Source organism: Callospermophilus lateralis, chromosome 14, assembly GCF_048772815.1.
Source record: "Callospermophilus lateralis isolate mCalLat2 chromosome 14, mCalLat2.hap1, whole genome shotgun sequence".
NCBI lineage: Eukaryota > Metazoa > Chordata > Mammalia > Rodentia > Sciuridae > Callospermophilus > Callospermophilus lateralis.
Window position 1 is genome coordinate 100,717,691 of NC_135318.1, and position 27,042 is coordinate 100,744,732.

The 27,042-nt window shown below is 38.2% G+C and overlaps 1 protein-coding gene across 1 annotated transcript in view; it reads left to right on the top strand.

The window, feature by feature from the left end:
* The first annotated feature begins 3,817 nt into the window (after positions 1 to 3,817).
* The window catches only part of Il1rl2 (interleukin 1 receptor like 2), a 38,761-nt gene continuing 15,536 nt past the window's right edge, over positions 3,818 to 27,042 (top strand). The window contains 5 exon segments of the mRNA XM_076832804.2: positions 3,818 to 3,881; positions 4,693 to 4,927; positions 7,096 to 7,291; positions 16,717 to 16,876; positions 20,073 to 20,147. Coding sequence (XP_076688919.2) covers positions 3,818 to 3,881; positions 4,693 to 4,927; positions 7,096 to 7,291; positions 16,717 to 16,876; positions 20,073 to 20,147 — 730 coding nt within the window.

The following is a 27,042-nucleotide window of genomic DNA, read 5'->3' on the forward strand; positions in this document are numbered from 1 at the left end:
ATGCATGTGCACGTACGTACGTACACACACACACACACACACACACACACACACAGGAATGATAAGCACCAAGTCTGGATAGTTAGTTTGGGGAGTGGGAGGAATATACACAGGAAACTGGATGAATATTGATTGTAAGCTGGACCTTGCTAACATCACTTACGACTTGTTTTGAATTCTGAAACCCTTAAATATTACATGATCTACATTTCAGGAGAAATTTTTTTTTTAAAGAGAGTGAGAGAGGGAGAGGGAGGGAGAGAGAGAGAGAGAGAATTGTAATATGTATTTATTTATTTTTTAGTTATTGGCGGACACAACATCTTTTGTTTGTACGTGGTGCTGAGGATCGAACCTGGGCTGCACGCATGCCAGGCGAGCGTGCTACCGCTTAAGCCACATCCCCAGCCCTTCAGGAGAAAATTTTAATATTGAAAAATAGAATGGAAGATGGAGTGATTGAATCCAGGAAGTTTCAGCATAAAGCAACTTTTCTCAAGTGCGTTACAAAGCAAAACTAAACTTGCCCACCTGGAGCCTCTGTAAAAGAAATTTCATTTGAATTTCTCTCTTCCCTTTTCTCATTGGCAAACCATGCTATCCAGCTTCAGGGAAACTGAGAACCTGCAATAAATGTTAACAGTTTCTTCCTTTTTTTTTAATTAAAAAAAATTTAACTAGCATGTATTCATTGTACATATGAATGGTGTTCAGTGTGATATTTCAATACAAATACAGCATGAGTTGATCAAATCCAGGTTCCCTTCATCTACCTCATTCTCAACCCACTAGTTATTATTCTACATTCAAGTTGATTTATTATTATTATTATTTTTTTAATTCCACCTATGAGAGGGAACATGCAGTACTAATTTTTGTGTGTCTGGTTTATTTCACTTAACATAATGTTGTTTTTCCTTGCAGAGTTTACAATCCCCAAATCAGTTCTGTCTTCAAAAACCAAACAATTCATTCTCCATATATCGGAAAATGCATGTGACCATCCCTGAAAGTGTAATCAGATCCTTAAAGTCACTAGCAAAGTGTAATGTCAGTAAGGTCCAGTAAAAACCAGTCACTACGGGGGGTTCACTGTCCTAACCTCACAAACTTTGTGGCATCTACTTCAAATGGAATAGGTGTACATGCCAGTCCTCACACCACAAAAACAAGATAGGACACAAGAGTGCATATATTCAGGAGGTACAAATGGAAAAAGAGCATAAATAAAGAGATTCGGAAATAATCTGCAACACTGCTCATGGCAATAGTTCTGTCACTAGAGAAAAAAAATATCACTGGAAGAGGGTCCCAAGGAGTTCCTCAAGAGTGGAAAACTCGACTCAGGACAAGCAGGGTCCTTGACATACAACAGAAAAAAATTTCAGCACACGTTGGCAGAGACAGAAGACTTTTGTTTGTTTGTTTGTTTGTTTAAAGCAAAGAATAGACATTCAAAGGAGAATGTGGGACATCTGGAGATTTGAGAGCCACGTTTTTGTCTTCCTGACTCTTGTTTTAAAAGACATTCCACAAGGGGTGACATGGGAAGATATAAGAGGATGACATTAGACTAGTGATCTTAAGACATTTTCTGGGCTTCTGCATATTCTGAGAAGCCTTAATTTGACACGGAGTCTCCATGATCCAATCCAGTAAATAACATTAAAAAGTCCCCTAAATTGCAGGGTTTATTTATTTATTTATTTTTAAAAAATATACCTGTATGTCTCTTTAACAGTACATGAGATAGAGTTACAGATTTCCCAGATATTTGAGGGTGACAGTCCTGGGAAAGTGAATGATTTGGGGAATGGGCAGGCCTGGAAAATATGTTAAAATTATATTTTCTTTATGTCTCCTTTCTGTCTAATTTTATTTCTTCTATCCTGCCTCAGTTCTCTATGAGAATCACATTATTTATAGTCACATCTTTGTTTTGCTTAGGGTGAAGACAAACCCTGAATATGTACAGACAAAGCTCATTCAATGCTGATGTTAGGGGAAAATAATAAAGATATTCATTAAGAGCTTAACAAAGGAGTTCTCTAAGTGTGGGAGACTTAGGAGACTCCCAGAGACCCTTTAAAGAGATCTGTGAAATCAAAACTCTTTTCATAACCATAGTAAGACTTCATTTGACTTTTTAAATTCTCACTAGTGTAACGTGGCCTTTTTCATCGATGACATGATATATTATATCATGAGACTGGATACAGAAGCAGATGGGAGGATCCACTTAATCTTCTATTAAGCCAGATACTCAAAAAATTTATAAGCATGTAGAGCAATCACACTCTTCTCAATAAGTTTGTTTCTGATAGTATAGTCATTTTCATAAAATGCATATATTTATTTCAACATGCAATAGGGTTATTATTTAAAATTAATGAGAAAGAAAGTATTTTAGAGTTCTTCTTTATGATTTCAAGTATAGTAATATTGGCAGGCATAACCCACACAAGCAAATGCTTTGAAATTCTCAATATTTTCTAGGTGTAGATGCTTTGCTGTTAATGCAATTACTGCATTCTCTCTGCTCCCATGGTTGCTCTTTTATTTCGTCCTCATTCTCTTTAATCCCACAAAGACCACTAGAAATAGCTTTGCCTATGAATCCATTGAATGGAAAGCATAATTTAAGTTTTTCTCTTTCAGTGCCTATGGGATAACTTGGGAGTGACTCCTGATGGCCAAGCTAACAGGTCCCTGTTGACGTGATCTATTGAGAACTTTTTAGGCAAAAGTCTTCAGACTCAAGGGTATGGAGGATTACCAGGCCATGCCTGCTTCACAGCAGTTAAAGGGCGTGACTCAAGCAGATTAAGAACATTCCTTAGAAGCCATTGGGTGGCTTCCAATTGCTTCCATATAGGCCAACGCAGGGCGTGTTAATAACTGCTCACATGGGATTTGAAAGAATGAATAGTTCATTTATAGAGACGGTTTGGAAGACTTAAGTAGACATTCCTAGCGATGAAGAACTTGCTGTCTGCTGGGTAATCAGGCAAAAGGATTTTTAACCCACTTCCCCTTCCTTTCTGCCCTCCACGGGGGAAGATGGGCCTGCCCCTCCCGCGGAGGACAGGATGTGCCAAGGAACTAAAACGCCTTGACGGGGTTCGGGACCTGTTTTCTCTCTTCTGGGACCTGCTCACTCGGATTTCAGGTCGACTGGCCGGGCCAGGCGCAGGGGGCGCGCCGACGGTGGGAAAGGTGTGCAGTGACAGAGGGCACAAAAAGGTGCACGACTGGGAGGCCAGAGATCAGGGCTCCCGGGGCGCTCCCCGACTGGCGGGGCCACCTTGGGGAGGCGCCCCGTGACCTGGCCGAGGGGTCGAGCCTGCGTTATCCCTCAGGCCTGGTGGCGGTGTCGCTCCGAGTTCCTCCATCCTTGCCAGATGTGCCTGCGCTGGCTTCTGCCCGAGGAGCCCGGGTTTGGGGTTTGGCTTCAGAGCGCCTGGCCCGGGCGGATCCCGGCCGCCCAGGGGAGGCTCCCGGGGCGCCACGCTGGGGACCCGGGGAGACGGCCGGGCGCGCTCGACACCGACCCTGCCTCGCTGCCAGGTGGCAGAAAGGGACGCCACCAGGGAGCCTCTCCCCGCGCTCCCGCCTTCTCGGACCTTGGGAGTAAGAAGGGGCAGGGAAGGGGCCAGTTTTGGGGAAAACGTGGCGAGCTCCAGGTGAAGTGGCCCGGGTCGGGATCTCTGGGATTCCGAGGTCTCTGAAGCCGCCGGAGAGGGGTTTGGGGGCGCGGGCGCCCGCGCCGTGCCTTGTCCCCCGCCAGCTGCTGCTTCTTCCTTCCCCGCAGCCCAAAATGAGGACGCCGTCCTGGCTGCTCTGCGGAGTGTCCATCGCTCTTCCACTTTTTGTCCGAGCAGGTACGTTCTGAGTCCTCGGGGTCTCAGAGGGTGCCCACCAGGGTAGCCAGTCACCGCCAGCCCCCTGGGCAGAGCTCCTGGGGTCTGAGCCTTGTGAATTACTCTGTCCCTAGAAGGCCAGTCGGAATTCCACAGAAAGGGGAAAAGGCAAAGCTGTAGACTCTGGTTATCTGATGCTCAGCCCCCCAGTGTCACCTCGGAGCTTCCAGGTTATTCTGAGGATGGGAAGAAGTTAGCTAAATATGCAAGTCAAGATTTGGGTGAAAGTGCTTAAATGGAGGTAGTACTGTCTACTTACAGGACAAAGGGCTATTTTATGATCCAGGATTAAAAACAAAGAAAACTTCAACAGAGCAAATTTCTAAGAAAATCTAAGTAGCTTGGTAAAAAAAAAAAAAAAAAAAAAAAAAAAAAAGCGCATTTTTTGGGGGGTGGGATGCCTTTTACTGAAGATGTAGTAATTAGGTGGCAGAGTAAAAAGAAAACAGGACCAAGTGGGTTCCCTTACAATGAGGAGGAGGACAGAAAATTAAGTCTAAGAAGGGAAAGAAGGAAATCATTCCAAATAGGAGAGGCCTTTGTGAAGAAGGAACCCAGGATGGATAGGTTTGATGAACTTGGAATTATGTTTTCGAATCAGTAGGCTATTGATTTTTTTTTTTTTTTTTTTTTTTTTTTAGAAAACTCTCAGATAAAATTTCAAGTTGACTAGAAAATCGAAGAGGTGTTCATTAACACTAATAATCAGCACGACTCTTGTGTCCCCCTCCCCCATGGCTAATTATTCTTGCTTTTCCCTTTCTTTTCCTAGATACTTGCAAAAACACGGATATGCATCATGAGGCAGCATCAGCAGACCAGCCCTTTGCCTTCAATTGTACAAACCCTCCGCTTACATATGGGGAAGTAAATGTAGTGTGGTACCGTGCTGATAGCAAAGTCCCCATTTCCAAAGACAATCAGTCTAGAATTCACCAAGAACACACCTGGATTTTGATTCTTCCCCTGAAACTGGAGGACTCGGGCATCTACCTATGTGTTATAAAGTAAGTTCCTCATTTAAAGTGGAACTAATTCATATGAATCTTTCTCTTTATGTGTGCATATATATCTTTTAAGAAAATTTTAATAAACTTAGAAAATGCAATCAGACAAATAATATTGTATAGTTTTATGGTTGTTATACGATGATTTCCAGTGAACACATTTTAAAATACGATAGATTTGTAAACCATTATTAGAACATGAAATGCTTTCTTCCTGTTGAAATGATGCCTCAGGCCAGACCAACTTACAAAGTGTGTTTATTAGTATAATATTAGTATGATATTATTGTTGCCATCTTTCTTGGAATGCCAAAAGTTTTTGTGACAAGCGGCACACCCGGATAAGGAGAAACCTCTTTCGAGCTCTTTTCATGAAGGATCTGTTTAAGGTGGGGATTTAAAAGTCAGTAAGCATTAAGTATTTTCCAAACCCACACAAGGTGCTATGCTAGGAAATAAATTGATAAGGGACACAGGTCTGATGGGACTTTTGAATTGTTTTCTATTTTTGGATATTTGAAATAAAGGTGGAAGGAGGCCACTGAGCCTAGAAGGGCCCGTGGTCAACTAGAAAGGGCATATGCTACCAAAGGTAGCTGTCTATTGGAGATTTGAGTGTGTGTGTGTGTGTGTGTGTGTGTGTGACTTTTCAATTTGTAAAGCTCTGTGAGATGTGAAGGAAATCCACTTGTGGACCACATTTGATCAAAGGGTCATAATTCTATGATTCACTCTGACTAACTTGTATGATAGTAATACATTATTTGATCTTTCTGAAACTTGGATCTCTTTTCTGTAAAATGGAAGAAATACTGGCGTGGCAGAGGTGAAGTGGAAATCAACTGAAACTCCTAAGTCTATGCTCCGTTCTCCCTCTGTTTTGTTCTGTAGCATTTGCTGACACCTTTCTGGGTCTCAGGATTACCCATGACCCACTAGAGTCATGCCAGATTCCTTGTTTCCATATATCAGACAGACAGACTCAGGGTACAGAACCGCTGACTGAGTGGTGTACAGTGGAAGTGGTCAGTCACCACCTGGCTCCTTTCCCCAGCACTGGCCACTAGGGGTCTGCTGCTGAGGTCTCATGGAACTCTGCTCTCCTGCTGTAGTCTAGGCTGTGACTTCTAACTGCAGTTGGAGATTATGTGCCACACAAATTACTAGGATATTGGAGCCAGATTTAAAACATTTAAATCTGGAAGTCATGAAATGAAGAAAAATCATCTTTTACAGAAATTAAACAAAGATATTATTTGTCGTGGAAAAGAGTAAACATGAATTTTCCCAGATCTGTAATAACCATATATAACATGTATATATTTTTACTTTTTACCTTGAAATGATTTCAAAGTTACATAAAACTTCAAAATAATATAGAGAAATCCTATCTGCCCTTCCTCAAGAGTTCTATTTGTATAAGAATATTTTCCTTATAATTTTCTGTCTCCACATAATATCTGTGTATGTGTTTATTACACACAATATTTTTTCTAAACCATTTCAGCTGTACATAGCATACTCCTTTTGCTGCATAATATTTAAATGTATATTTCTTAACCACAAGGAAAAATCCCCTCACATAATCATAGCGTAGTTACCAAATTCAGAAAATGTAACCATGCATACTTTAACTTGTTGTTTCTAGTCTAATCTTATCAGGGGTCCTATCAGTGAACTGTACAACTTTTCCTTTTCTTTCCAGAAAAGAATTTAATCCAAGATCATGGAATGCATTTGATTGCATAAACCTTTCATCTCTTAATCTGAAGCAGTTCCTCTATTTTTCATGACTCTGATATTTTTAAGGAGCACAGGGAATTAGTTTATCATATATCCTTCCTTTGGATTTAGGTTGGGGCGTGTTTCTTTGGCTGGGACGCTGGGTAAGTGCTTTTGTGTTCTCTGTGGAGAAATGCATGGGGTCCATTTTGCCCCTCCGAGGCTGAGTTCAATTTGATCTCTTCCTTAAGATGTTGTCCAGTTTCTCTACTGTATACATGTCATCTATGTTGGGTCATCAATGTTTTGTAGGCTGCAAACTGTTTCTTTTAAGAAAGGATTGGTATGGTGCCTTGAAAATGACATGAAAAATGAGAAGATGACCTGAATCATTTGATTTTGTGGTTGCTTAAGACTGTGGGTTTCAGCCTGCTGTTTTCTTACAGGAATGCCAACAACTGTGTCCGAATATGGATGAACCTAACTGTTTTTGAAAAACATTGGTGTGACAATTCCAGAAGGAGTCTACCCAACTTATCAGATGACTACCAACAAATATTACGTATGGGACCCAGTGACAGTCTGACCTGTCATCTGTACTTTCCAGAGACTTGTGTTTTGGGTCCAATAATGTGGTATAAGGTAAAAAAAAAAAAAATCCTAATGATATTTTTTCCTCCTTTAAAAAAAAATCCATTTGATTTTTCTAGATGAAGTTGGTTCTTTTAAGGCAGATTGGGAAAAGAGATTCATGTGCCTAAAATAGATCTGTTAGTCTTAGCTATCGATATTATTACTTTGCTAATTAGGTAGTATTTAAACTTTCTGGTTATGACTTTGTAATGTCTTATTATTTGTATCATCCATATCCCTGCAATTATCCATATTTTTCAGGGTATCATTTTCCCCCCTAACACTAATTTGTTCAAATGGTTGCTGTATGAAATTGGGTCAAAGATTACAGATTATACAGAGACCCCCGGGGAATGCCTTTTCCCACTCCTCCTCCGGCACCCTCATGTAAGGCCACCCAGACACACACGTGGGTATAGTCTTGCGCTTCCATGTTTATGCAGACACAGCCTCCTGTGCTCATCCTTCTGCGGCTCATGTTTTTACCTCTTTCCATGACTGTACTGGCACCTGCCCACTTGGAAGGCAATCCTTGGCGTGGAGGAGCACAGGCTGGTTATTTTAGTTTGGAATTACTTTTTCCTAACTTCTTGGTTGTACTTACCAGTACTGGACGGTGAGTTTCCTTTATGCGAGGGTTTTTCGTCTCGTGATTCTTTTTTTTTTTTTTTAGTGGTAAGATTGAGTCAGTTTCAGGAAGATTTTTTTTTTCCTAAGAAAATGCTCATTTTGTTCATGATTTTATACATATTGGAACATTGTTTGTCATCTCTTTCCATGTCTGCTTCTGCACTGAGTTCAACTTTAGTTCTTGTTTCTCTCTCTTCTCTCTCTCTCTCTCTCTCTCTCTCTCTCTCTCTCTCTCTTTCACACACACACACACACACAAATATAAGTATTGCATTTAGTTTCACAAGAGACTTGTGAGTTCAGTCTTTTCAAAAAGCTACCTTTTGCTTTTGTTGATAGTCTTTATTAAATTTCTAATGTTCATTTAGGTTCTTTCTATTTTTCTCTTTATTGAGAAATGTGGATATGAATATCTTCATATCGGTCCTCTAGTGAACATTTGACAGCATGAGTTTTTCGGGGTACATGATCACTAGCTCCAGAGAGACATATGAGTGAAATGTTCTCCTTTATTGATGTCAAATTACTCTACAAAGTTTACATCAGTTTATATACTCACCAGGATTCCCTACAACCTCATATAGGACTTTGTATTATAAACTTTAATTTTCTACAAAATAAGTGAGTATAAAATATCTTCTTATTGTTGTTTTGGTTTGCTTTTTCTTAGTTATTAGTGAGACTGATGACTTTTTTCATGTTTAATTGCCATTTCTGAATCCCTGCTTCTTGGTGACTTAGAGGATACTTGAGATATTTCTGTATCTTGGGTACCAGTGTTTGGCATGCTAGCCTGCGAAAACTGTGCCTCCCTGTTTCCAAAGATCGACTTTCCTATGACTTAACACCTTTACAGATTGTATTTGCCAGTGTTTGAATTTTATTTAATCTGAATCGCATTATGTGTAGTGTTTTGTGTACAGCTCCTGTAAACTTATAGTAAACCTGTGAGAATCAACCAGGTTGTTGCATGTTCCTCTAGCTTATGTATTTTCATTGCTGTGTAGTATTTCATCATTATTATTATTGAATTTTGTAGTTATTTCCAATTTTTGGATATGAGAAATAAGGCTGATATAAACATTCATATGTATATATACATATATATGTATTTTTTGGTTCACTTATGCATGCAATTTTCTAAAACATTTTGCATAAGTGATACTTCAGAGAATCTGTAATCAAAGTGCCAAACCATTTTTTCAAATTGGTGTGGCAATTTGCAGTTCCATCAGCAGTGTATAAGAGTTATTTTTGACTGGACATGGTGGCACATACCTGTAGTCCCAGCAGTTTGGAAGACTGAGGAGGAGGATAGCGATTTCAAAGCCAGCTTCGCAAAAGTGGGGCACTAAGAAACTCAATGAAAACCTGTCTCTAAATAAAACATGAAATAGGGCTGGGATGTGGCTCAGTGGTCAAGTGCCCCTGAGTTCAATCCCTGGTACCAAAAAAAAAAGTTACTTTTTTTTTTTTTTTCCTGACAACACATCGTAGTAATAGCCCCCCCCTCTTTTTGCATGTGTGCATGTGAATGTGTGTGTGTGTGTGTGTTGCTGAGGGTGGAACCCTCAGTCTTGTGCGTGCAAAGAAAGAACTCTACTACTGTGCTATACCTAGAGCCCTAGTCTTTTATCTTCAATTAACATTTCCCTGATAAGTGGTGTTTATTCCTTTAAGTTTGCTTATTGGCTCTTAGATATGACTGGTCTGTGTATGTGTGTTTGTGTGTGTGTAATATTTTTTCTGTGATGCACTTGTGGAAGTCTCTTGTCTACTTTTCTGCTTGGTTGTCCTGCCCAGAGGTTCTCAAACGTCTTCTGTTTAGAGTCAGAATAGTAAATATTTTGGACATTGCAGGTCAGAAAACCTATTTCAACTACTCAACTCTTGTTTGGTAGCACGAAAGCAGTTGTAGATCACTAGGAAATGCATGGGTGTGGTTGTGTTCCAAGAACATTTTACTTAAAAAAAAAAACAGGGAGGGGGCTGAACTTGGTCCATGGGTAGTTTGCTGGCCTCTTGTCTGTTTCGTAGTAGTTTCTTCTACATCTGGGTACCAGCAATGGTTAGTTTTATATGCTCGTTATAGAAATCCTTCTAGTTGGTGGCTTTCCTTTTTATTTTCATGAGTTCCCACACTTCCTAATTTTAATGTAGTTTAGTTTATTAATTTTTCCTTTGTAATCAGAGCTTTCTGTGACTTATTGAAGAATATTTTTATATCCCAAAGAAACAAGATATTTTCTATTATCTTCTTAAAATTTTATTTTTTCCATTAATTTTTAAGGGTTAAATTTAATTTTTCCACGTGGATTTATAGTTCACCTGCCCTTTCTACCTTACTTGGCACACCTTTGCTGACTTAAATCTGATTGCTATCTGCATGTGGGTATGGTTGGGAACTCTCTGCAGTGTTCTGTATGCATTGTTCTGTTTATTCTTGTTAGTTGTTGTGACGTTGGGCAAGTTTTAAGTCCTTTAAACTTTTCTTTTTCCCTAAATATTACTTTGGCTATTCTTATTCCACTTATATACAATTTTATAATCTACTTGCTAATTTTCACAAAAAAAGTTTTGGAATCTTGATTGTAATTTTACTGAATTCATAGTTCAGATTTGACATGTGGTAAAGTTTCCTTTCTCATGTTGTCCTTCTCCTACTATCTTTTGTAGTTCTTCAAATTTTTATAAAAATTTTCGAATGAGTGTTTGGAATTTCACAAAAAAACAATATTTGAGTTTTAATTGTGATTGAAGTGTAAGTAAATTTAGCATAGATTGATATCTTTACAATTTTGAGTCTTCTAAATGATAAACATGGCATATCCTTCTTTTTGATTTTCCTTAATGTAATTTTTCACAGAATGGTTTTATAATTTTCTATGTAGACGTTTGACATTTATTTTGTTAGCTTTATTTCTGGCAACTTGATGTTTTTTATTATGGATTTTGTGTTATTATCATCTGAATAATATTGCTGAAATGTAGAAACACAATTTATTTTTGTACATTGTCCTTATATCTAGCAACCTTGGTAAATTCATTCATTTATATTAATAATTGATATGCAGATTCTTTTGGATTTCCTATACATTCAGTCATGTTTTCAGATTAATGACCGTTCACTTTTCATTCCCTCTCACCCTTCCATTCTTCATTCATTCATTCCTTTTGATCATTGCAACTTCTATGTCTTTTCCTTTATGTTATTAACCAGGATCTCTGAACACTTTGGAAGTTATTACATTCCAGTGTTATTACTTTATTCTAGTAGATTATAGACATTTGACATTTATTTTGTTAGCTCTCCAAAAATGGCAACTATAGCATTTTTATATCTTTATACTGGAGGAAAATTTCCCCATTAACTGATATTTAAGATACTAACAAATGTCTTTTATGAGATTAGGGAAATTTCCCTAGTTTATTTGGATTTTTATTAGTTGTTGGGGCCAAATTTTATAAAACACCTTTTTACTTTTTGTATGATTTTTCTTTTTTGATCTGCTAACGTGTTGAATAACAAGGCTGGTTTTTGAATGTTGTACCAATGTTGCCTTATTGTATATAACTCAGAATGGTGTGTAATTCTTTTTATACATTTCCAGGTTTGGTTTGCTAATATTTTGTTCAGGATTTTTGCATCTATATTGTAAGTGATACTGGTCCATAACTTTGGTTTCTTGTTAAGTCCTTGTTAGATTTTGATATGAAGGATTTTCTAGTATTGTGAAATAAGTAGAATTGAGGCTTATGTTTCTTTTTTATAGAAACTCTTAAGAAGGGTTTCATTTCTTTTTTAATTTTTTAATTAATTTTTTATTTATATATGACAGTGGAATGCATTACAATTCTTATTATACATATAGAGAACAACTTTTCATATCTCTGGTTGTATACAAAGTATATTCACACCAATTTGTGTCTTCATACATGTATTTTGGATAATAATGTCCATCACTTTCCACCATCATTTCTAACCCCATGCCCCCTCTCTTCCCCTCCCACCCCTCTGCCCTATCTAGAGTTTATCTATTCCTCCCATGCTCTCTCTCCCTATCTCACTTATGAATCAGCCTCCTCATATCAGAGAAAACATTCGGCATTTGGTTATTTGGGATTGGCTAACTTCATTTAGCATTATCTTCTCTAACTCCATCCATTTACCTGCAAATGCCATGATTTTACTCTTTTATTGCTGAGTAATATTCCATTGTGTATATATGCCACGTTCTTTTTTTTTTTTTATCCATTCATCTACTGAAGGGCATCTAGGTTGGTTCCACAGTTTAGCTATTGTGAATTGTACTACTATAAACATAGATGTGGCTGTGTTTCTGTACTATGCAGTTTTTAAGTCCTTTGGGTATAGACCGAGGAGAGGGACAGCTGGGTCAAATGGTGGTTCCATCCCAATTTTCCAAGAAATCTCCATACTGCTTTCCATATTGGCTGCATCAATTTGCAGTTCCACCAGCAGTGTATGAGTGTACCTTTTCCCCACATCCTCGCCAACACTTATTGTTGTTTCTCTTCATAATAGCTGCCATTCTGACTGGAGTGATATAAAATCTTAGAGTGGTTTTGATTTGCATTTCTCTAATTGTTAGCAATGATGAACATTTTCTCATGTATTTGTTAATTGATTGTACATTATCTTCTGAGAAGTGTCTGTTCAGGTCCTTGGTCCATTTATTGATTGGATTATTTGTTTTTTCGGTGTTTAACTTTTTGAGTTCTTTATATACCTTAGGGATAGTGCTCTATCTAATGTGTGAGGGGTAAAGATTTGCTCCCATGATGTAGGCTCTCTATTCCTCACAGATTGTTTCTTTTGCTGAGAAGAAACATTTTATTTTGAGTCCATCCCATTTAATGATTCTTGATTTTAATTCTTGTGCCAAAGGAGTCTTATTAAAGAACTTGGGGCCTAACCCCACATAATGGAGATTAGGGCCTACTTTTTCTTCTATTAGATGCAGGGTCTCTGGTTTTATTCCCAAGTCCTTGATCCATTTTGAGTTGAGTTTTGTGCATGGTGAGAGATAGGGGTTTAATTTCATTTTGTTGCATATGGATTTCCAGTTTTCCTAGCACCATTTGTTGAAGAGCCTATCTTTTCTCCAATGCATGTTTTTGGCACCTTTGTCTAATAAGATAATTGTAATTTTGTGGGTTATTCTCTGTGTCCTCTATTCTGTACCATTGGTCTACTAGTCTGTTTTGGTGCCAATAAGATTGGTTTCATTTCTTTAGAATGTGCTTTTAGAGTTTATCGGTGAAGCCAGTTGGAATTGAAACTTTCTTTGATGGAAAGTTTTCAGCTACATATTTAACGTCTTTACCAGTTAAACAACTGTTCATATTTACTTTTTCTTATAACAGATTTAGTATGATGTGCTTATGCAGACATTTGTGCTTCATCTATTAATTTTAAAATTATTAAGATAATATTGCTAAAATATGCTCTTAATGTCTATATAAGGTTTGTAGGATTTGTCTTATTTTCTTTTTCATGCCTAATATTGTATATTTCCATTTTCCTACTACTTTTTTTGTTGATTACTCTTGGCAGGAGCTTATCAATTTTTATTAGTGTTTTTATAGTGCAATTTTTAAGTTTTGTTAATTCTCTCATTAGTTTGTTCTCTGATTTGTTAATTTTTGTTCTCATCTAGTTTTCCCCCTCTGATATTTGCTTTTAATTTAAAATTTTTATTAACTTTCTGAGATAGATTCTCCTATCATTCTTCTATCATAAGCCTTTCTCATTTTCTAGTATACACATTTGAAGTTGTAATTTCACTTTGAACCAAGTTTTACATGCATTATATAGGTTTTGATGTATCTGCTCTGTGTTAGGATGGGTGCTATGAACTTTGCGTGCTCTGTCACATTTTCCTTAGCATTTAAAATAGTTCTGTCCCCTCAGAAGGCACTGACTGCCAGCCACAGTGTCCTCAGCCTCAGTTGGCTTTGATTTCAGTATCACCTATTTTTCAAAGCCAGCTGTGGACTTCTCAGGATATTGTTCACACATTCCTCTGTGCGGCGCTTTAGACTGCACCTCAGGCTTCCTGTCATACACCTGCAACCTTGAAACCATCACCTCCTGGCCCCAGAACTATGATTTATAGTCGTGACAAAAGGACTCTCCTGGCGATTCTTTTCTCCTGACTTGTGACCTATAGATGTGAAAGCACTTGATGTTGGTAGACAGTAGATATGTAAGAGTCACCTCTGTCACTAACTTGGTGGTGTCAAGTCCCCAGTATGCTGAGTCTTAGTTTCCGCACTTGCAAGGCAAAGTTTATTCTATGTTATTTCAGAAGGCTTGCTAGTGCACAAGAATATTATCTTGAAGACAAAATCTATTCTTTTCTATTCCAGTGTGATTCATCTTTGATAGTGATTAGAAATGTAGGAATGTTTTAATCATTTATTATCATCTAATCTAAATTTCCATAGAACTTGGAGATGGAGTCAGAGCTGTGATTAACAGTCTCAAGTAGGCATCCCATTTTATCTATGGACCTTTAAAAAAATCAGATGCTTGCCCTTATTCTCCACTCTATGAGAGCATCTATGGAAGGTTCATATTCTTCATTTAAAAAAAATACCTATGGGCTTAAGAGGTAGGAGGGCATAGGAGGCATGCAGTATAAGAGGAAAGGCTCATTCTGAAACTGCCTCACCTGCTAGACTCAGTGACCCTAGTTATGCCTTTATTTTGGCCACTAATTAATTGGGCTCCTGCATTCTTCCTAGTTTTATCTCCATCAGTCTTTTATACCCATCGTATCTTAGCCAGAATGCTCTGGGCTATTTTGTGTCTCTTAAACATTGTACATGCCAGGTTAGGGGTGTTCATCTTGGTACCTGGAATATATAAGACATTCAAATATTGGCTCTCTTTTTATTCATATTTTAATCATAAATCTTGATAGTGAAACATCACTCTCAAAATTTAAAATAAAGATGAAGGTTTGCAGAGAATTTACACTCTAAAATAATTTTCCATTGGATCAGACAGGGCATTCCACTTCACTCTAAAGGGAAAGACTTACCCTCAGTTAATAAGGCCAATAATTAATATGATCAAATATTTGCATATTTTGAAAGGAAAAACAAGTCAATCAGGAGGAAGACTGTTCAACAATGGAGGCATATAGGAAGAGACAGCCAGAGATTGTGCCTAGCCAGGGACTATCAAGTGAAACTACCCAGGGAAGAGATTTCTGAAGTCTGAGGACTCAAAATTTGTGTTTGTTTGTGTCCTGAAGAATGAGACATCATATCATCAGGGTCTGATGCCTTCCATCTGACTCTTAATACTAATTCCCTTTCTATGTGGTGAGCAGTTGTCTACGTGATAATTTGGTTTCCCAGGTAGGGTGCTTATGGGGAAATAATATAACACTTCTGGGAAGTCATAATGGATATCGAAAATCAACAAATATCCACTCTGGCATTATCTAATGGGTTTCACCATGCAAGGTGGACTTATTCACATTGTTCTTGGATAGGGAATGAGGTATGACTCTGAACTGTGGCTGACTAAATGAAGAGAGAGTTCCCACAATTAAAACACTTTAAATAAATTTTTATTTATATATTATAATATAATTTTTATTTATTTATATGTTTTTTTTTCATCTATTAGACTGTGAGCTCCCTGAGGACAGAGACTATATCTTATTCCTGAGTGACCAAGGCCTCACACAGTGCTGATAAGGAGCAGGGACTCAATAAGCCAATCAGTCATTCTGCAGTGGAGCTTCCTGAAGGGCAACAGGTTTGAGAAAGACTGCAGAATTGGCCCAATGAGAGAAAGGTGTGGTGACGAGCGTGAGAATTCGAGCTTCTGATAGGACAAGTGAAGGGTGAGGCTTGCCCTCTGGGTGGTTGCTAAGGGTGACTGAGAGGGAAAGGCATTCCTGAGACTCACTGGCTTCAGGTTGGTGGAGTTTGGTGGCGGCCTGGCTGACATGAGAAGTCATGTGATAGCTATTCTCTGTGGATGGGAAAGTGTTCTTTTACTATTGTTTACACCCCCAAACATGATTTTTTTTTGTGAAGAGTTATTTTGGATTTTGTGAAATAAAACCCCAATAAGTAGAGAAGGTATAATTGGGCCTGCAACATGGTGGAAACAGCCACTATTCACCTAGACTGACAAGCTTACAATCCCCCTGGGCTTTACAAAGCACAGGGGCTTCCTACCATTAGATGAGTTTCCACTTGGAGAAATGGGCCTTGCAATGGAGGACATCCCTACCTGTTCCTGTTCTTCTGTTAAAATCCTTTATGACCTAGTCCCGGTCTTCCTCCGTGAAGTCTTCTCTCTAGCCTACACAAGTCCTTTCCCCTCTCAACTCTTATTGGACTTACTGTTTGTGTCACCCATTTTAGCCTAGGAAATACTTTGTCAAATCTTCTGGAGATAGATGGAGATGGACAGATACAAATGTACAGATTAAGGATTATGTCACACACACACACGACATGCATCCACAAAGGAATTCCACAAAGGAATTCCTGCTCTACCTATCCATCTGCCTATCATTTATTCTTTTCTCTCTATCCATCCATCCATCCATCCATTCATCTACTTGCCATCTCCATCTATTCTATCTATCTATCTGTCAATCATCTATCATCTGTTGGTCTTTTAATTAGATTGTAAATGATCTAAGGTTTAAGGTTCACATAGATTTCTTATCTTCCCACAGTTCTGAGGATGGGGTTAATTAGGAGTGTAACTGGTACCCCCAAATGCTAACTGGAATTTATTTATTTAGGATTGTAAAGAGATCACAGAGACACGGTTTGTTCCTGTGGAAACGAAGCTTGTTGTGTATGATGTCTCTGCAGAGGACAGCGGCAGCTACGCGTGCGCGGCCGAGCTGACACACGCCGGGAGAGCCTACCGGGTTCTGAACAGCATCAACGTGAGCATCGGTAAGTACGCTTACACCTGTTGCCTGGTCTTCCTCACACAAAGCTGAGCCGGTTGGCTTCAGGCTTCGGGCAGAAGTGATCTGGATTTTTATTTTCTTGAAGATGAATAGGCTTTGAAATATGTCACTGATAGATCCGAGGGTAGAAAGAGTGAGATAAAAGGGCATGAGCAACTTAGTTCTCCCCATCTGTAAAAAACAGAAATAAAAGCAAAACCAGAGTATTCAAAACTTTGGGTTGATTTGGGAAAATGAAATGAGATCAGGTATGTAGGGTGGCTGTTGGGGTGCCTGGCAAAGTGTAGGTACTCAGTGCTCCGTGGGCATTACTAATTTGACCCTGATTTCCCTCAGCCTTCACTGTTGTGAGCGATTTGTGGCCACTCCAGCACTGGCCTTCTCTGTCTGGGGCTCCGTAAGGTTCAGTGTTTCTGGCCATGGTTCTAGAATCACCTGTTGTTCATGGGATTTCAGTTCTTGACCCAGAACAGCCAGTTTCGTTGAATATATGCCCTGGAGATTTGAAAAGCAGAATCTTCAAAGAAATGCTCAAAATAATTTGGCTCAAGGCATGAATTTTATGGAGAAGCAACTCATCAAATTCACAAAGCTGACTCATGTCAGAAATGGGACTCAAGCCCTGGCCTTCATTGTCCAAGCAGACACGTTTCCTTCTACACACACCAGGCAAAGATTTCTTCTTGTCACTTTTTGCTCATTCTTCAGTAGAGAGTTACTTTCCGTATTTACTCATCTAGAGGGAAAGAATGAAAGGCTGGATATTTCTTTGACTTGGACCTTCACGTTGGTCACTAAGTTCTAGTTCTGGGGGACACCTAGCCAGTCCTGGATGGTGTTGTTCCCTAGAGAGTCCTTTCAGCAGAGGTGACTCCCTGCCGCCCCTCTGGAGGGCTCCAGGTCAATCCAGGATGGTCCCTGTGTTCCTGGAGTCCAGTGATGCCCTGCCTTCCAGCCCGTTCTTCCTCCTGTGCCCTCCGGTACTCTTTGCTGAAATCACGCATGTGATTCACTGTTTTGGGGTGGCTTCCCTTTTGACTTCCTTCACTGAGGGCCACTTAATTAAGAAAGCAAAAATGGAGCTAGATTTCATGATTTTTGTGCTCCTGGGTTTCCTGTTGCTGGGAATTTCTCTGTCCTCATCTTGTTCCCAGCTGAATCCCAGCACCAAGCTCAGTGTCTGGCCTTGTCAAAGCATAGGTCCGTTTATTAACCAAACGACTAGCCGAATACCAAAATGCTTCAGTTTTGCATGAGTAAATGGGAAACTTTTTCAGAAGGTTGAAATTTATAAAGGAAAAAAAAAAAAAGAATACCTCAAGAGGTCATGGGGTCCAAGTGTCTATAGTTCCTGCCAGTTCAGTCAACATGTATGATCTGTCATATGCCCAGAATTTCATTACACCCTGACAATTTAAACTTTAAGAACATCATTCCTTCTATTGAGAAACTCCAGCCTGGTGGTAGTGAATTTGAAGATATAAATGAATTATTTTTAACATCATATGCTAAGGTTCACCTTCTTGATGGTGTCAAGGGACACAAAAAGAACAGAAGGAGTTACAAGGTGGCAAGCAATTGGTCTAGGGAGGCTCTTAAGAGGAATTAGCTTTCAGTTGAATTTTTTTCCAGTTTTTTTTATTTGTTCTTTTTACTTGCACATGACAGTAGAAAGTATTTTAACATCTCACACATACATGGAGTATAACTTCCCATTCTTGTGGTTGTACATGATGTGGAGTTATACTTAGGTCATGTATTCATCTATATGAATGCAGGCAAGTTATGTCCAATTCATTCTACTGTCTTTCCTATACCCATCTCCTCTCCCTTGCCCCCATTTTTCCCTGTCCAATCTGGTGAACCTCATTCATCCCCCCCACCCTGCCCCCACCTATTTTGAGTCATTATCCACATTTCAGAGAGAAAACATTTGGCCTTTGGTTTTTGGGGATTGGCTTATTTCATTTAGCATGATAGCTTCCAGTTCCATCCTTGTACTGGCAAATGACTTAATTTCATTTTTTTTATTTATGGCAGAGCAATATTCCATTGTTCATATGTGCCACATTTTCTTTATCCATTCATCTGTTGAAGGGCATCTAGGTTGGTTCCATAGCTTAGGTATTGGGAATTGAGCTGTTATGAGCATTGATATGGCTGTATTACTATAGTTTGCTGATTTGAAGTTCTTTGGGTATATGCTCAGGTGGAATTACTAGGTCACATGGTGGTTCCATTTTAAGTTTTCTTTCGGCAGAATTTTGAAGGATGAATAGATTTTATAAATGTAAAGAAAAATAAGAAATGGTCTCTAGGCAGAACAGAATAAGGCAAAGTGTGGAAGTGTGAAACGTCATGGTTTATGTTGCATCTGTAATGAAGTTCATTTGAACATAAGTATGTCTGAGATGAGGAGTGGAGGGAACTGAGGACATGCAGTTAAACAGGGGCAGGCTCAAGGGGCCATTTATACATAAGCTTTACCATGTTGCCATTAAACAACCTTTGGGTGGGTACAAGCGCAGAGTCATGAGGCTGAACAAAACAGATTTAAGAGTCAGATCATGAGTTTGGTCATTAATAGGCTGAGTGTGAGGTATCTTTGAGAAATCCAAAAGGAGATGTAGATAAGGCCATGTCCTTTGTGGGTCTGGAGCTTAAAGGAAGGTCTGGAGATATGACTTTCAAAGCCTGAAGTGCTAACTGAAAATTGCAAGTGTGGATGAGATTGTCCAGGAAAAGAGTAGAGAATAAGATGACTTAGAAGTGGAGACAGAGGCACAGACTATGAAATGTTTGGAGGTAAAATTTGTTGCACTGGTGATGAAATTGAGGAGGATGAAAGAAAAGCTGCTTCCTAGAATGACTTCCAGATTTGACATGTGTGTGATCCAGTGAGTGAAGGTATGGGGACTAGTTGGTGATAGCTGCTATTTGGGGATACTGAGTTGGAATAGTTTGTAGAATGCACAATTATTCCCCTCAACAATTTAATTATTCCCAGTTGAAAAAAATATATAAATTTATGGAATAATTTCTCACACCATAGGTTTTGTCTTTTCTTGACCAGAGTTTATTAATCTGTTCTCTGATGTGCTTCTTGCTATTATATTATGGTATTTGGGAATGTATCATATAGTATTCTAATGCCATTTACTGTGGATTTGATTTCTTAGCAGGAAGAGTTGGAAATGAAAGAAGAATCCCTAAAATAATTTATCCAAAAAACAATTCCATTGAAGTACAACTCGGTGAGTAAAATTATGGAAGCTATTGACATCACCGAGGGCTCAACTCACTATGTCCACATATTTTGTCTAGTGAATATTCTGAATTTCGATTGTGAAGACAAATCCCATACATATCCAGTTTCCGGCTTTGGATATACCTGCTGATCAGGAGAGGCATCAAAATAAAAACAAACAGAGCTGGGGCTTGGGGAAGTTACAATATTGGAGTTCTTAGTGGGGGGGATCACTGTAGTTCTAGATGATTACTGTAAATCTGTTTGTGTAGAGATGATGAAAATGTAAAGATAACTCTTAAAAAGACAACACATAATATAAAACTACAACTAAATAATGTTGATTGGGAATTCTGGGTTTTATTATCTAAAACTGGAAGAACATTAAGGTGGAAGTGATCATATTATATTTCTTCATTTTTATAGGATAGGAACAAAAAAATTGCCTCTCTACGTAGATAAAAGGTGGTTCAAGTTATTCCTTGAAACATAAAGGAAGTCACTAGTAAAATAAAAAAAAAAAACCTTAAGTACTTTCTCAAAAAGAAAAAGCAAGTTAAAGTTTCCATTAAAACATAGGTGTTCAGATTGAATCAAATATTAAAATTTAATTAGAATTTTGTAAATTTAATAACATGCTCTTTTCAAAAGATACATATGGAAAAAATGCAAGACCTAAAAGATGAAAAATAATTGCATAAGCAGGATACTTGCAGAAGTTAACATGAATGATCAAGTTGCTTGACTTCAGTCTGATAATAATCTTTTAAGAATTCCTCCCCCCATGACAAATTGAATCACTTTATATTAATAAAAATTACAATATGTCCTAAAATTCAAACTTTTATGTATTAAACAGCAGTACATCAAAATATATAAGGCTAAAAATCTCAGAAATCTAAGGACAATACAATTAAGACAATATTATTGTTTCAATGGTAGTGGGAGATTTTAATATACTCAGATTTATTAGGCAAATAAGAATCTAAAACATTTCAGCAAAATCACATGCAAATGTATTTAATAGATCACTCTCATAGATATCTGTGAAAAATGCAGGGTCCCCAAAGAGGAAACTGCACAGACCACATTGTACCACATGGTACAATCAAAATGCAGTAAGCCTAGAAAGGCATAACTAAAATCAAAACGATGGAAAAATCTCCCTCATTAAATATGTGAGATGATGGAATTGTTAACTAGCTTGATTCACATTGTTAACATATCAAAAATCACATTATAGTATTGTATTATAACATATAATTATTATTTGTCACTTAAACCCTTTAAAAAATTTTATAAAAGAGAAATTAACAACAAACTCATTTCCTAATTATTTGTTTTCTTGGGTAGAGATTAAACCAAAGCTGGAGTTCAAGAATATTTAGAAAATAATGACAGTGAGAATATATCATATTGACCTTCCTAGCATGTGACCACTACTGTACTCTAAACAAGTTTGTATTTTTAAATATTATCATAATTAAGTGTAGAAATAATTAAAATACATAAATAACCATTTATCTCTCTAAAAAAAGAACAACTAAGAAAAAAAGATAAAAGTAGAAAATAACGAATATACTAAAAGAAAAAAAAAAGTAGAATGATAAATCCTATAGTTGGTTCAGGGGTGGAAGAGTTGATGGGTGTTGGGTGGAAGGGTGGTAAACTTCCAGAAATCTTCTTCTCGAAATTCCAGGAAACCTGAATAGAAGACTGGGGGATGCGAAGCTTATGAAACAATGAACAGAAAAGAGATGAAATCTGTTGAAAAGGTCCTAGGCCTTTATTTAGAAGTTCTTTTGAATTTTAAGGAACTATGGATGCCCACTATAGTGGATGCTGGGGTATATGTATTCACTGCATGGATTCCCTTGGAGATCCCATAAACACCTAGAAGACAAGGTTGCCCGACTTCATTTCCCACTCCCGTCTTTGGAGATTCTAACTGACGTACTTAGCTAAAAAGCAGGAGTCTTTTAGGAGGAAGATAAATATATAATTGTTTTTAAATGACCTATGAATATCTACTTAGAAAAAAAATGTTAATTATCTAAAATGCTATAAACACTATCAATTCTTCTGTAGGGGTTATTCCAACGCAAAAAAAACTTTCAAAGCCAGTATCATTTCACAGGCCTGAAATAATAGTATATTATCTTGATGTTCACATGCTTTCTCTGGCCTTGTTGGTTACTTCAACAGGCCCTGTAAAGCCTGTTTTCTCTTGGGACACAACTGCCACAGGTGATTAGGTACGGGCAAACAGCTGTTGGGTAATCCCAGCATCTCCCATCTCCAGAGCACCAGCATTTCCCTTCAAGAATATGCCTGGCATGTCATCTTGAAGTGATTTGAATGATGAGGGTTATTTTCCCCACATCCATTGACATTTATTTCATGTAATTACTAAATTGAAATGGATTCTATTTTCTCTGGATCCATTTTCCATCCAACCATAAGAATTATAAAATTAGCGAATACCAGAATATCATAGTTTCTATGCATAAAACCAGTGTGTGTGGGGGGGAATCACAAGTTAAAAGATCAGACAATCTGCAAATATCTCAAATGTTTTCTCCCATATGTGAAAGCTAGAGAGAGTGAGAAAAAAGAAGGAATTAATAAATAAAATTAAATAAAGGGATCTCATGAAAATAGAAGGGAGACTCAGAGAGTAGAGGAAGGGGATAGAGAGACAGGGAGGAGGGGAGGGGTGGAGAAGTACTGGGGAATGAAATCTACTAAATTATTCTATGTCCTGTATGAATGTAACAAAATATATCCGGCATCTATACACCTTTATATTTATATAATTATAATGCACTAATTAAAATAATAATAATAAAAATAATGGAGATCATGAGAATAGAGCAAGCAAATCAAGGGGAGGGAGGAGGAGAGAGAAAGGGAAGATACTAGAGGATGAGATCGATCAAGTTATGTTATGTGCACACAGAAATATACCATAATGAATCCATTAATATGTATAATTATAATGCACCAATAAAAATTTTAAAAATCATAAAACATAAAATTCACCAGTTTAAAATAAATAAAGAGCGATATTTAAGGGGAAAAAAGGATGAACCAGTTCTGGAAGTCTGATGGATGTATTTCTTAACTTGATCTTAGTCAACATTATAGTATATATATGTGCACACATACACACATTCTATATGTATATCAAGTGTTTCATACTATGTACGTTGAATATATATAAACTCCTTGTTCAATATTTGAAAGTTAAAAATATGAAAAACAAAACAAAATACAAATACCTGTATATAGAGAAAATAGTAAAGTTAAAAAGTAAAGGACAGAGGCTGTGGTTGTGACTCAGTGCTTGCCTAGCATGTGTGAGGCACCACCTCAAATAAATAAATAAATAAATAAATAAAATAAAGGTATTGTGCCCATCTACAAATGGAAAAAAAAAATATTCAAAAACGTAAAAGGCAAAGTAGGAGAGAATGTTTGGAATAAAGATGACAGAAAATAGGTAATATCATTTATATACTTAAAAACAAAACAGATCAAGAAAACTGCAGAATCTGAGTGAGGCCATAAATAATTCACACAAGGGAAAAACCCAACAAAATATTAAAAAAATATCCATTTCCAATAAAAGAAGTGTACATTAAAGTACATTCACCTATGAAATTGGCAAGGATTGAAAACCATGTGATACCATTTATCGGCAAGGGTAACATAAAGAGCGTTCTCACCCGTTACTGACAGTGAAGACGAGCGATCTCTTTAAAACATGTTGAAACCCTCCAAAGTTTCCCATCTCGCTCGCAAGAAGGCCCAAGTCCCCAGGGTGCCCAGCGTGGCATTTGGTGGCTTGCCTCTTCCCCCTATGCTCAGGAGCTGTCGCCCTCATCCTGACCCTCCTCCTCCCAGTCTGCCCCTCTGCTCCCACTGCTCCAACAGCCCAAGCACAGCTCCACCTCAAAGGTTCTGCCTGCGGTCCCTTCAGCTTGGATGCTGTTCTCCAGCCATCCATACCATTTGCTCCCTCCCTCCTTCAGATCTGTGAGGAGTTAGCTCCCCTGTCCACCTCGTTAGAGAGTCTCATGCAACCACCCCCTCTCCTCCCAACCCTTTTCATAGATTCACTTTTTTACTCTCACATACTTTTAAAGTTTTCTTTTAGTATCTCTGGTTCTGTTTGAGCTGATGCTCCTGAAGAGCATGCTTTTTGTCTGTTCTCTTCCCTGCTGATTCACCTGGGCTCAAAACAGCAGATGCTCAAGAAATGGCTGTTGAATGGGAGATGAATGAACAGCTTACTTTGAACTTTGTAGAAGGCCATTGCCAATATATATGTAGAACTGTTAGAAATGTGTACACTTTGGGCCCAGTAAATTCTGGATAAGGTATATACAATAGAAACAGCCACAGGAGTTCAGATAGAGAAATATCAGATACATATCTTAGAAAAAAAATTGTCTGTGGTCTGTTTAGGAAAGAAAAGACAGGATTGAAGTTTTCTAAAGAAAACTTGAAACACAAAGTTATAGCAGATCAGATTTGAAAAAGAACAAATAAAATATTCAGAGCTTATCAGTACAATCCCCCCCAAATAAAACTCAATAAAGGTTTTAAAAGCATTTTAGACTTATTTAAAAATGAGGATTACTAAGCTAAAATATAGGTGGAAAAAAATTTAGGATTAAGCATAGAGAGACAAAGGAATAGAAAATACAGATGTATTGTGAGTTCAAAGCCAGCCTTAGCAAAAGTGAGGTGCCAAGCAACTCAATGAGACCCTGTGTCTAAAGAAAATACAAAATAGGGCTGGGGATGTGGCTCAGTGTGTGCCAAGGAGTTCAACCCCTGGTATACCCCTCCCCTACTCCAAAAAAAAAAAAAAAAAAAAAAGAGACCCTGGAGGCAGAGGCAATGTTATGTAGTCCCAGTTAGTGCTGAGAATGTTCCGAACTGATAGGACACACGAATCCAAAAGATTCTATAAACGAAAAATCCCAAGCAAGACCATAAAATTAAAACTTCTACACCTGGATACACCATGGTGAAATTGTGGAAAACCAAAAACAAAGAAAAAAATCTTAAAAATAAGAAAGAAATAAAAAAATCCCTTCTATGTACAGAAATAAGACTGCTAATTGAGGTTTTAACAGGAATAATGGAAGCCGTGTGCTAAATAAAACAAAAATATGAATTTAATTTTTTTTAAACTAAGGATTGAATCCAGGGGCACTCACTTAGCCACTGAGCCACATGCCCAGCCCTTTTTAATATTTTATTTAGAGACAGGATCTCACTGAGTTGGTTAGAGCCTCACTAAGTTGCTGAGGCTGGCTTTGAACTTGAGATAATACTACCTCAGCCTCCCAAGCTGCTAGAATTACAGGTCTACACCACCGTGCCCAGCTAAAATGTTGATTTTTACAGTGCAGTACCATCATGCACATGACAAGATGGCAAAACCAAAATAGACTGGGCACCCCAGCTCCTGTTGAGCACGTGAAGTATAAGAAGGCCCCTGCCCTGCTGTGGAAAGCTAAGCTGTACCATTGTATGAAGTTGAAGAGATGTGTGATCTATGATCTACCAGTATTGCATGTGGAATGTCTGCTTGTGCCCCAGGGGACATGCAGAAGGGAGCTCCTAGGCGGGCACCTCCACCAACAACTCACTAGGGGGAGGAGGGAGAATTGCAAGTTCTTAGGAAACTGTCTCAAAATAAAAATATAAAGTGCTGGGGATGCAGCTCACGGCTTGATCACCCCTGGTTTCAGTTCCCAGTACTGGGGAACGAGTTCCTAGGAGCCCTAGGCATACTACACAAACACCAGAAATAATATGAACGGTATGCAGCCGTGGTAGAAGGAATAAATGAGGATTAGTGTATTCCATCCCTCCGGCGCATGGATGAGTCTCACTAGCAAAATGCTGAGCAGTAGGAACTGGTGCTCAAGGGATGAACATGCAAGTGATGAAATATGAAGTGGGGAAGGGGCCTGGGAGACTTCACTGGAGTATACTACCTTCCTGATGGAGTGAGCGTGGGGTGGATATTTGCTTTGTCATAATTCATTAACTGGATTCCATGGTTTTATCTGTGTGTTACATATAGTACACAATACATTTTTTTAATGTTTTAGTTTTTTAATGTATCAGTCTTTTTAATGTTTCTTCTCCCCGATTGAATGTCCTGTTCCTAGGACCTCCATGTGTCCTATTTCTGAAAGCAGAAAATAACTTCAGCCTTATCTTGTGTTTTCTTTTCTTTTTTTTTTTTTTACTTTTTAAACAATTTGTTCTAATTAGTTATACATGACATTAGAATGCACTTTGACACGTCATACATAAATGGAGTATAACTTCTCATTCTTATGGTTATACGTGAATCACGCCACTCACATAGTCATATATGCACATAAGGTAATAATGTTTGATTCATTCTACGATCCTTCCTGCCAGCCTGCCTCCTCCCTTCCCTTCACTCTCCTCTGCCTAATTCAAAGTATCTCTATTCTTCCCTACCAGTCCCCCCTCATTACGGTGACTTAGCATCTGCATACCAGAGAAAACATTTGGCCTTTGGTTTGGAGGATTGGCTTCTTTCGCTTAGCATGATATTTGCCAGCTCCATCCATGACATTTTTAAAGTGCCACCTAGAATAAAGAACTATCCTTCAAACTGCATGTACGATTTATGAGACTTCTGGACAAAGTAAAATGAAAACATGGATGTATTAAACAAGATGTGTGCCTGTATGTGGAAGCAGGTAAGGGAGAGATGACAAAGGGTGTGGGGCCACATTTGTTGATGTAGAAATATGACTGGATTTGGAACTAGAAAACTGTGTTTGTCTCATCTCTCCCTGTACTTCATGTATGACCTTGGGCAAGTCAGTCAATCTGTCTGA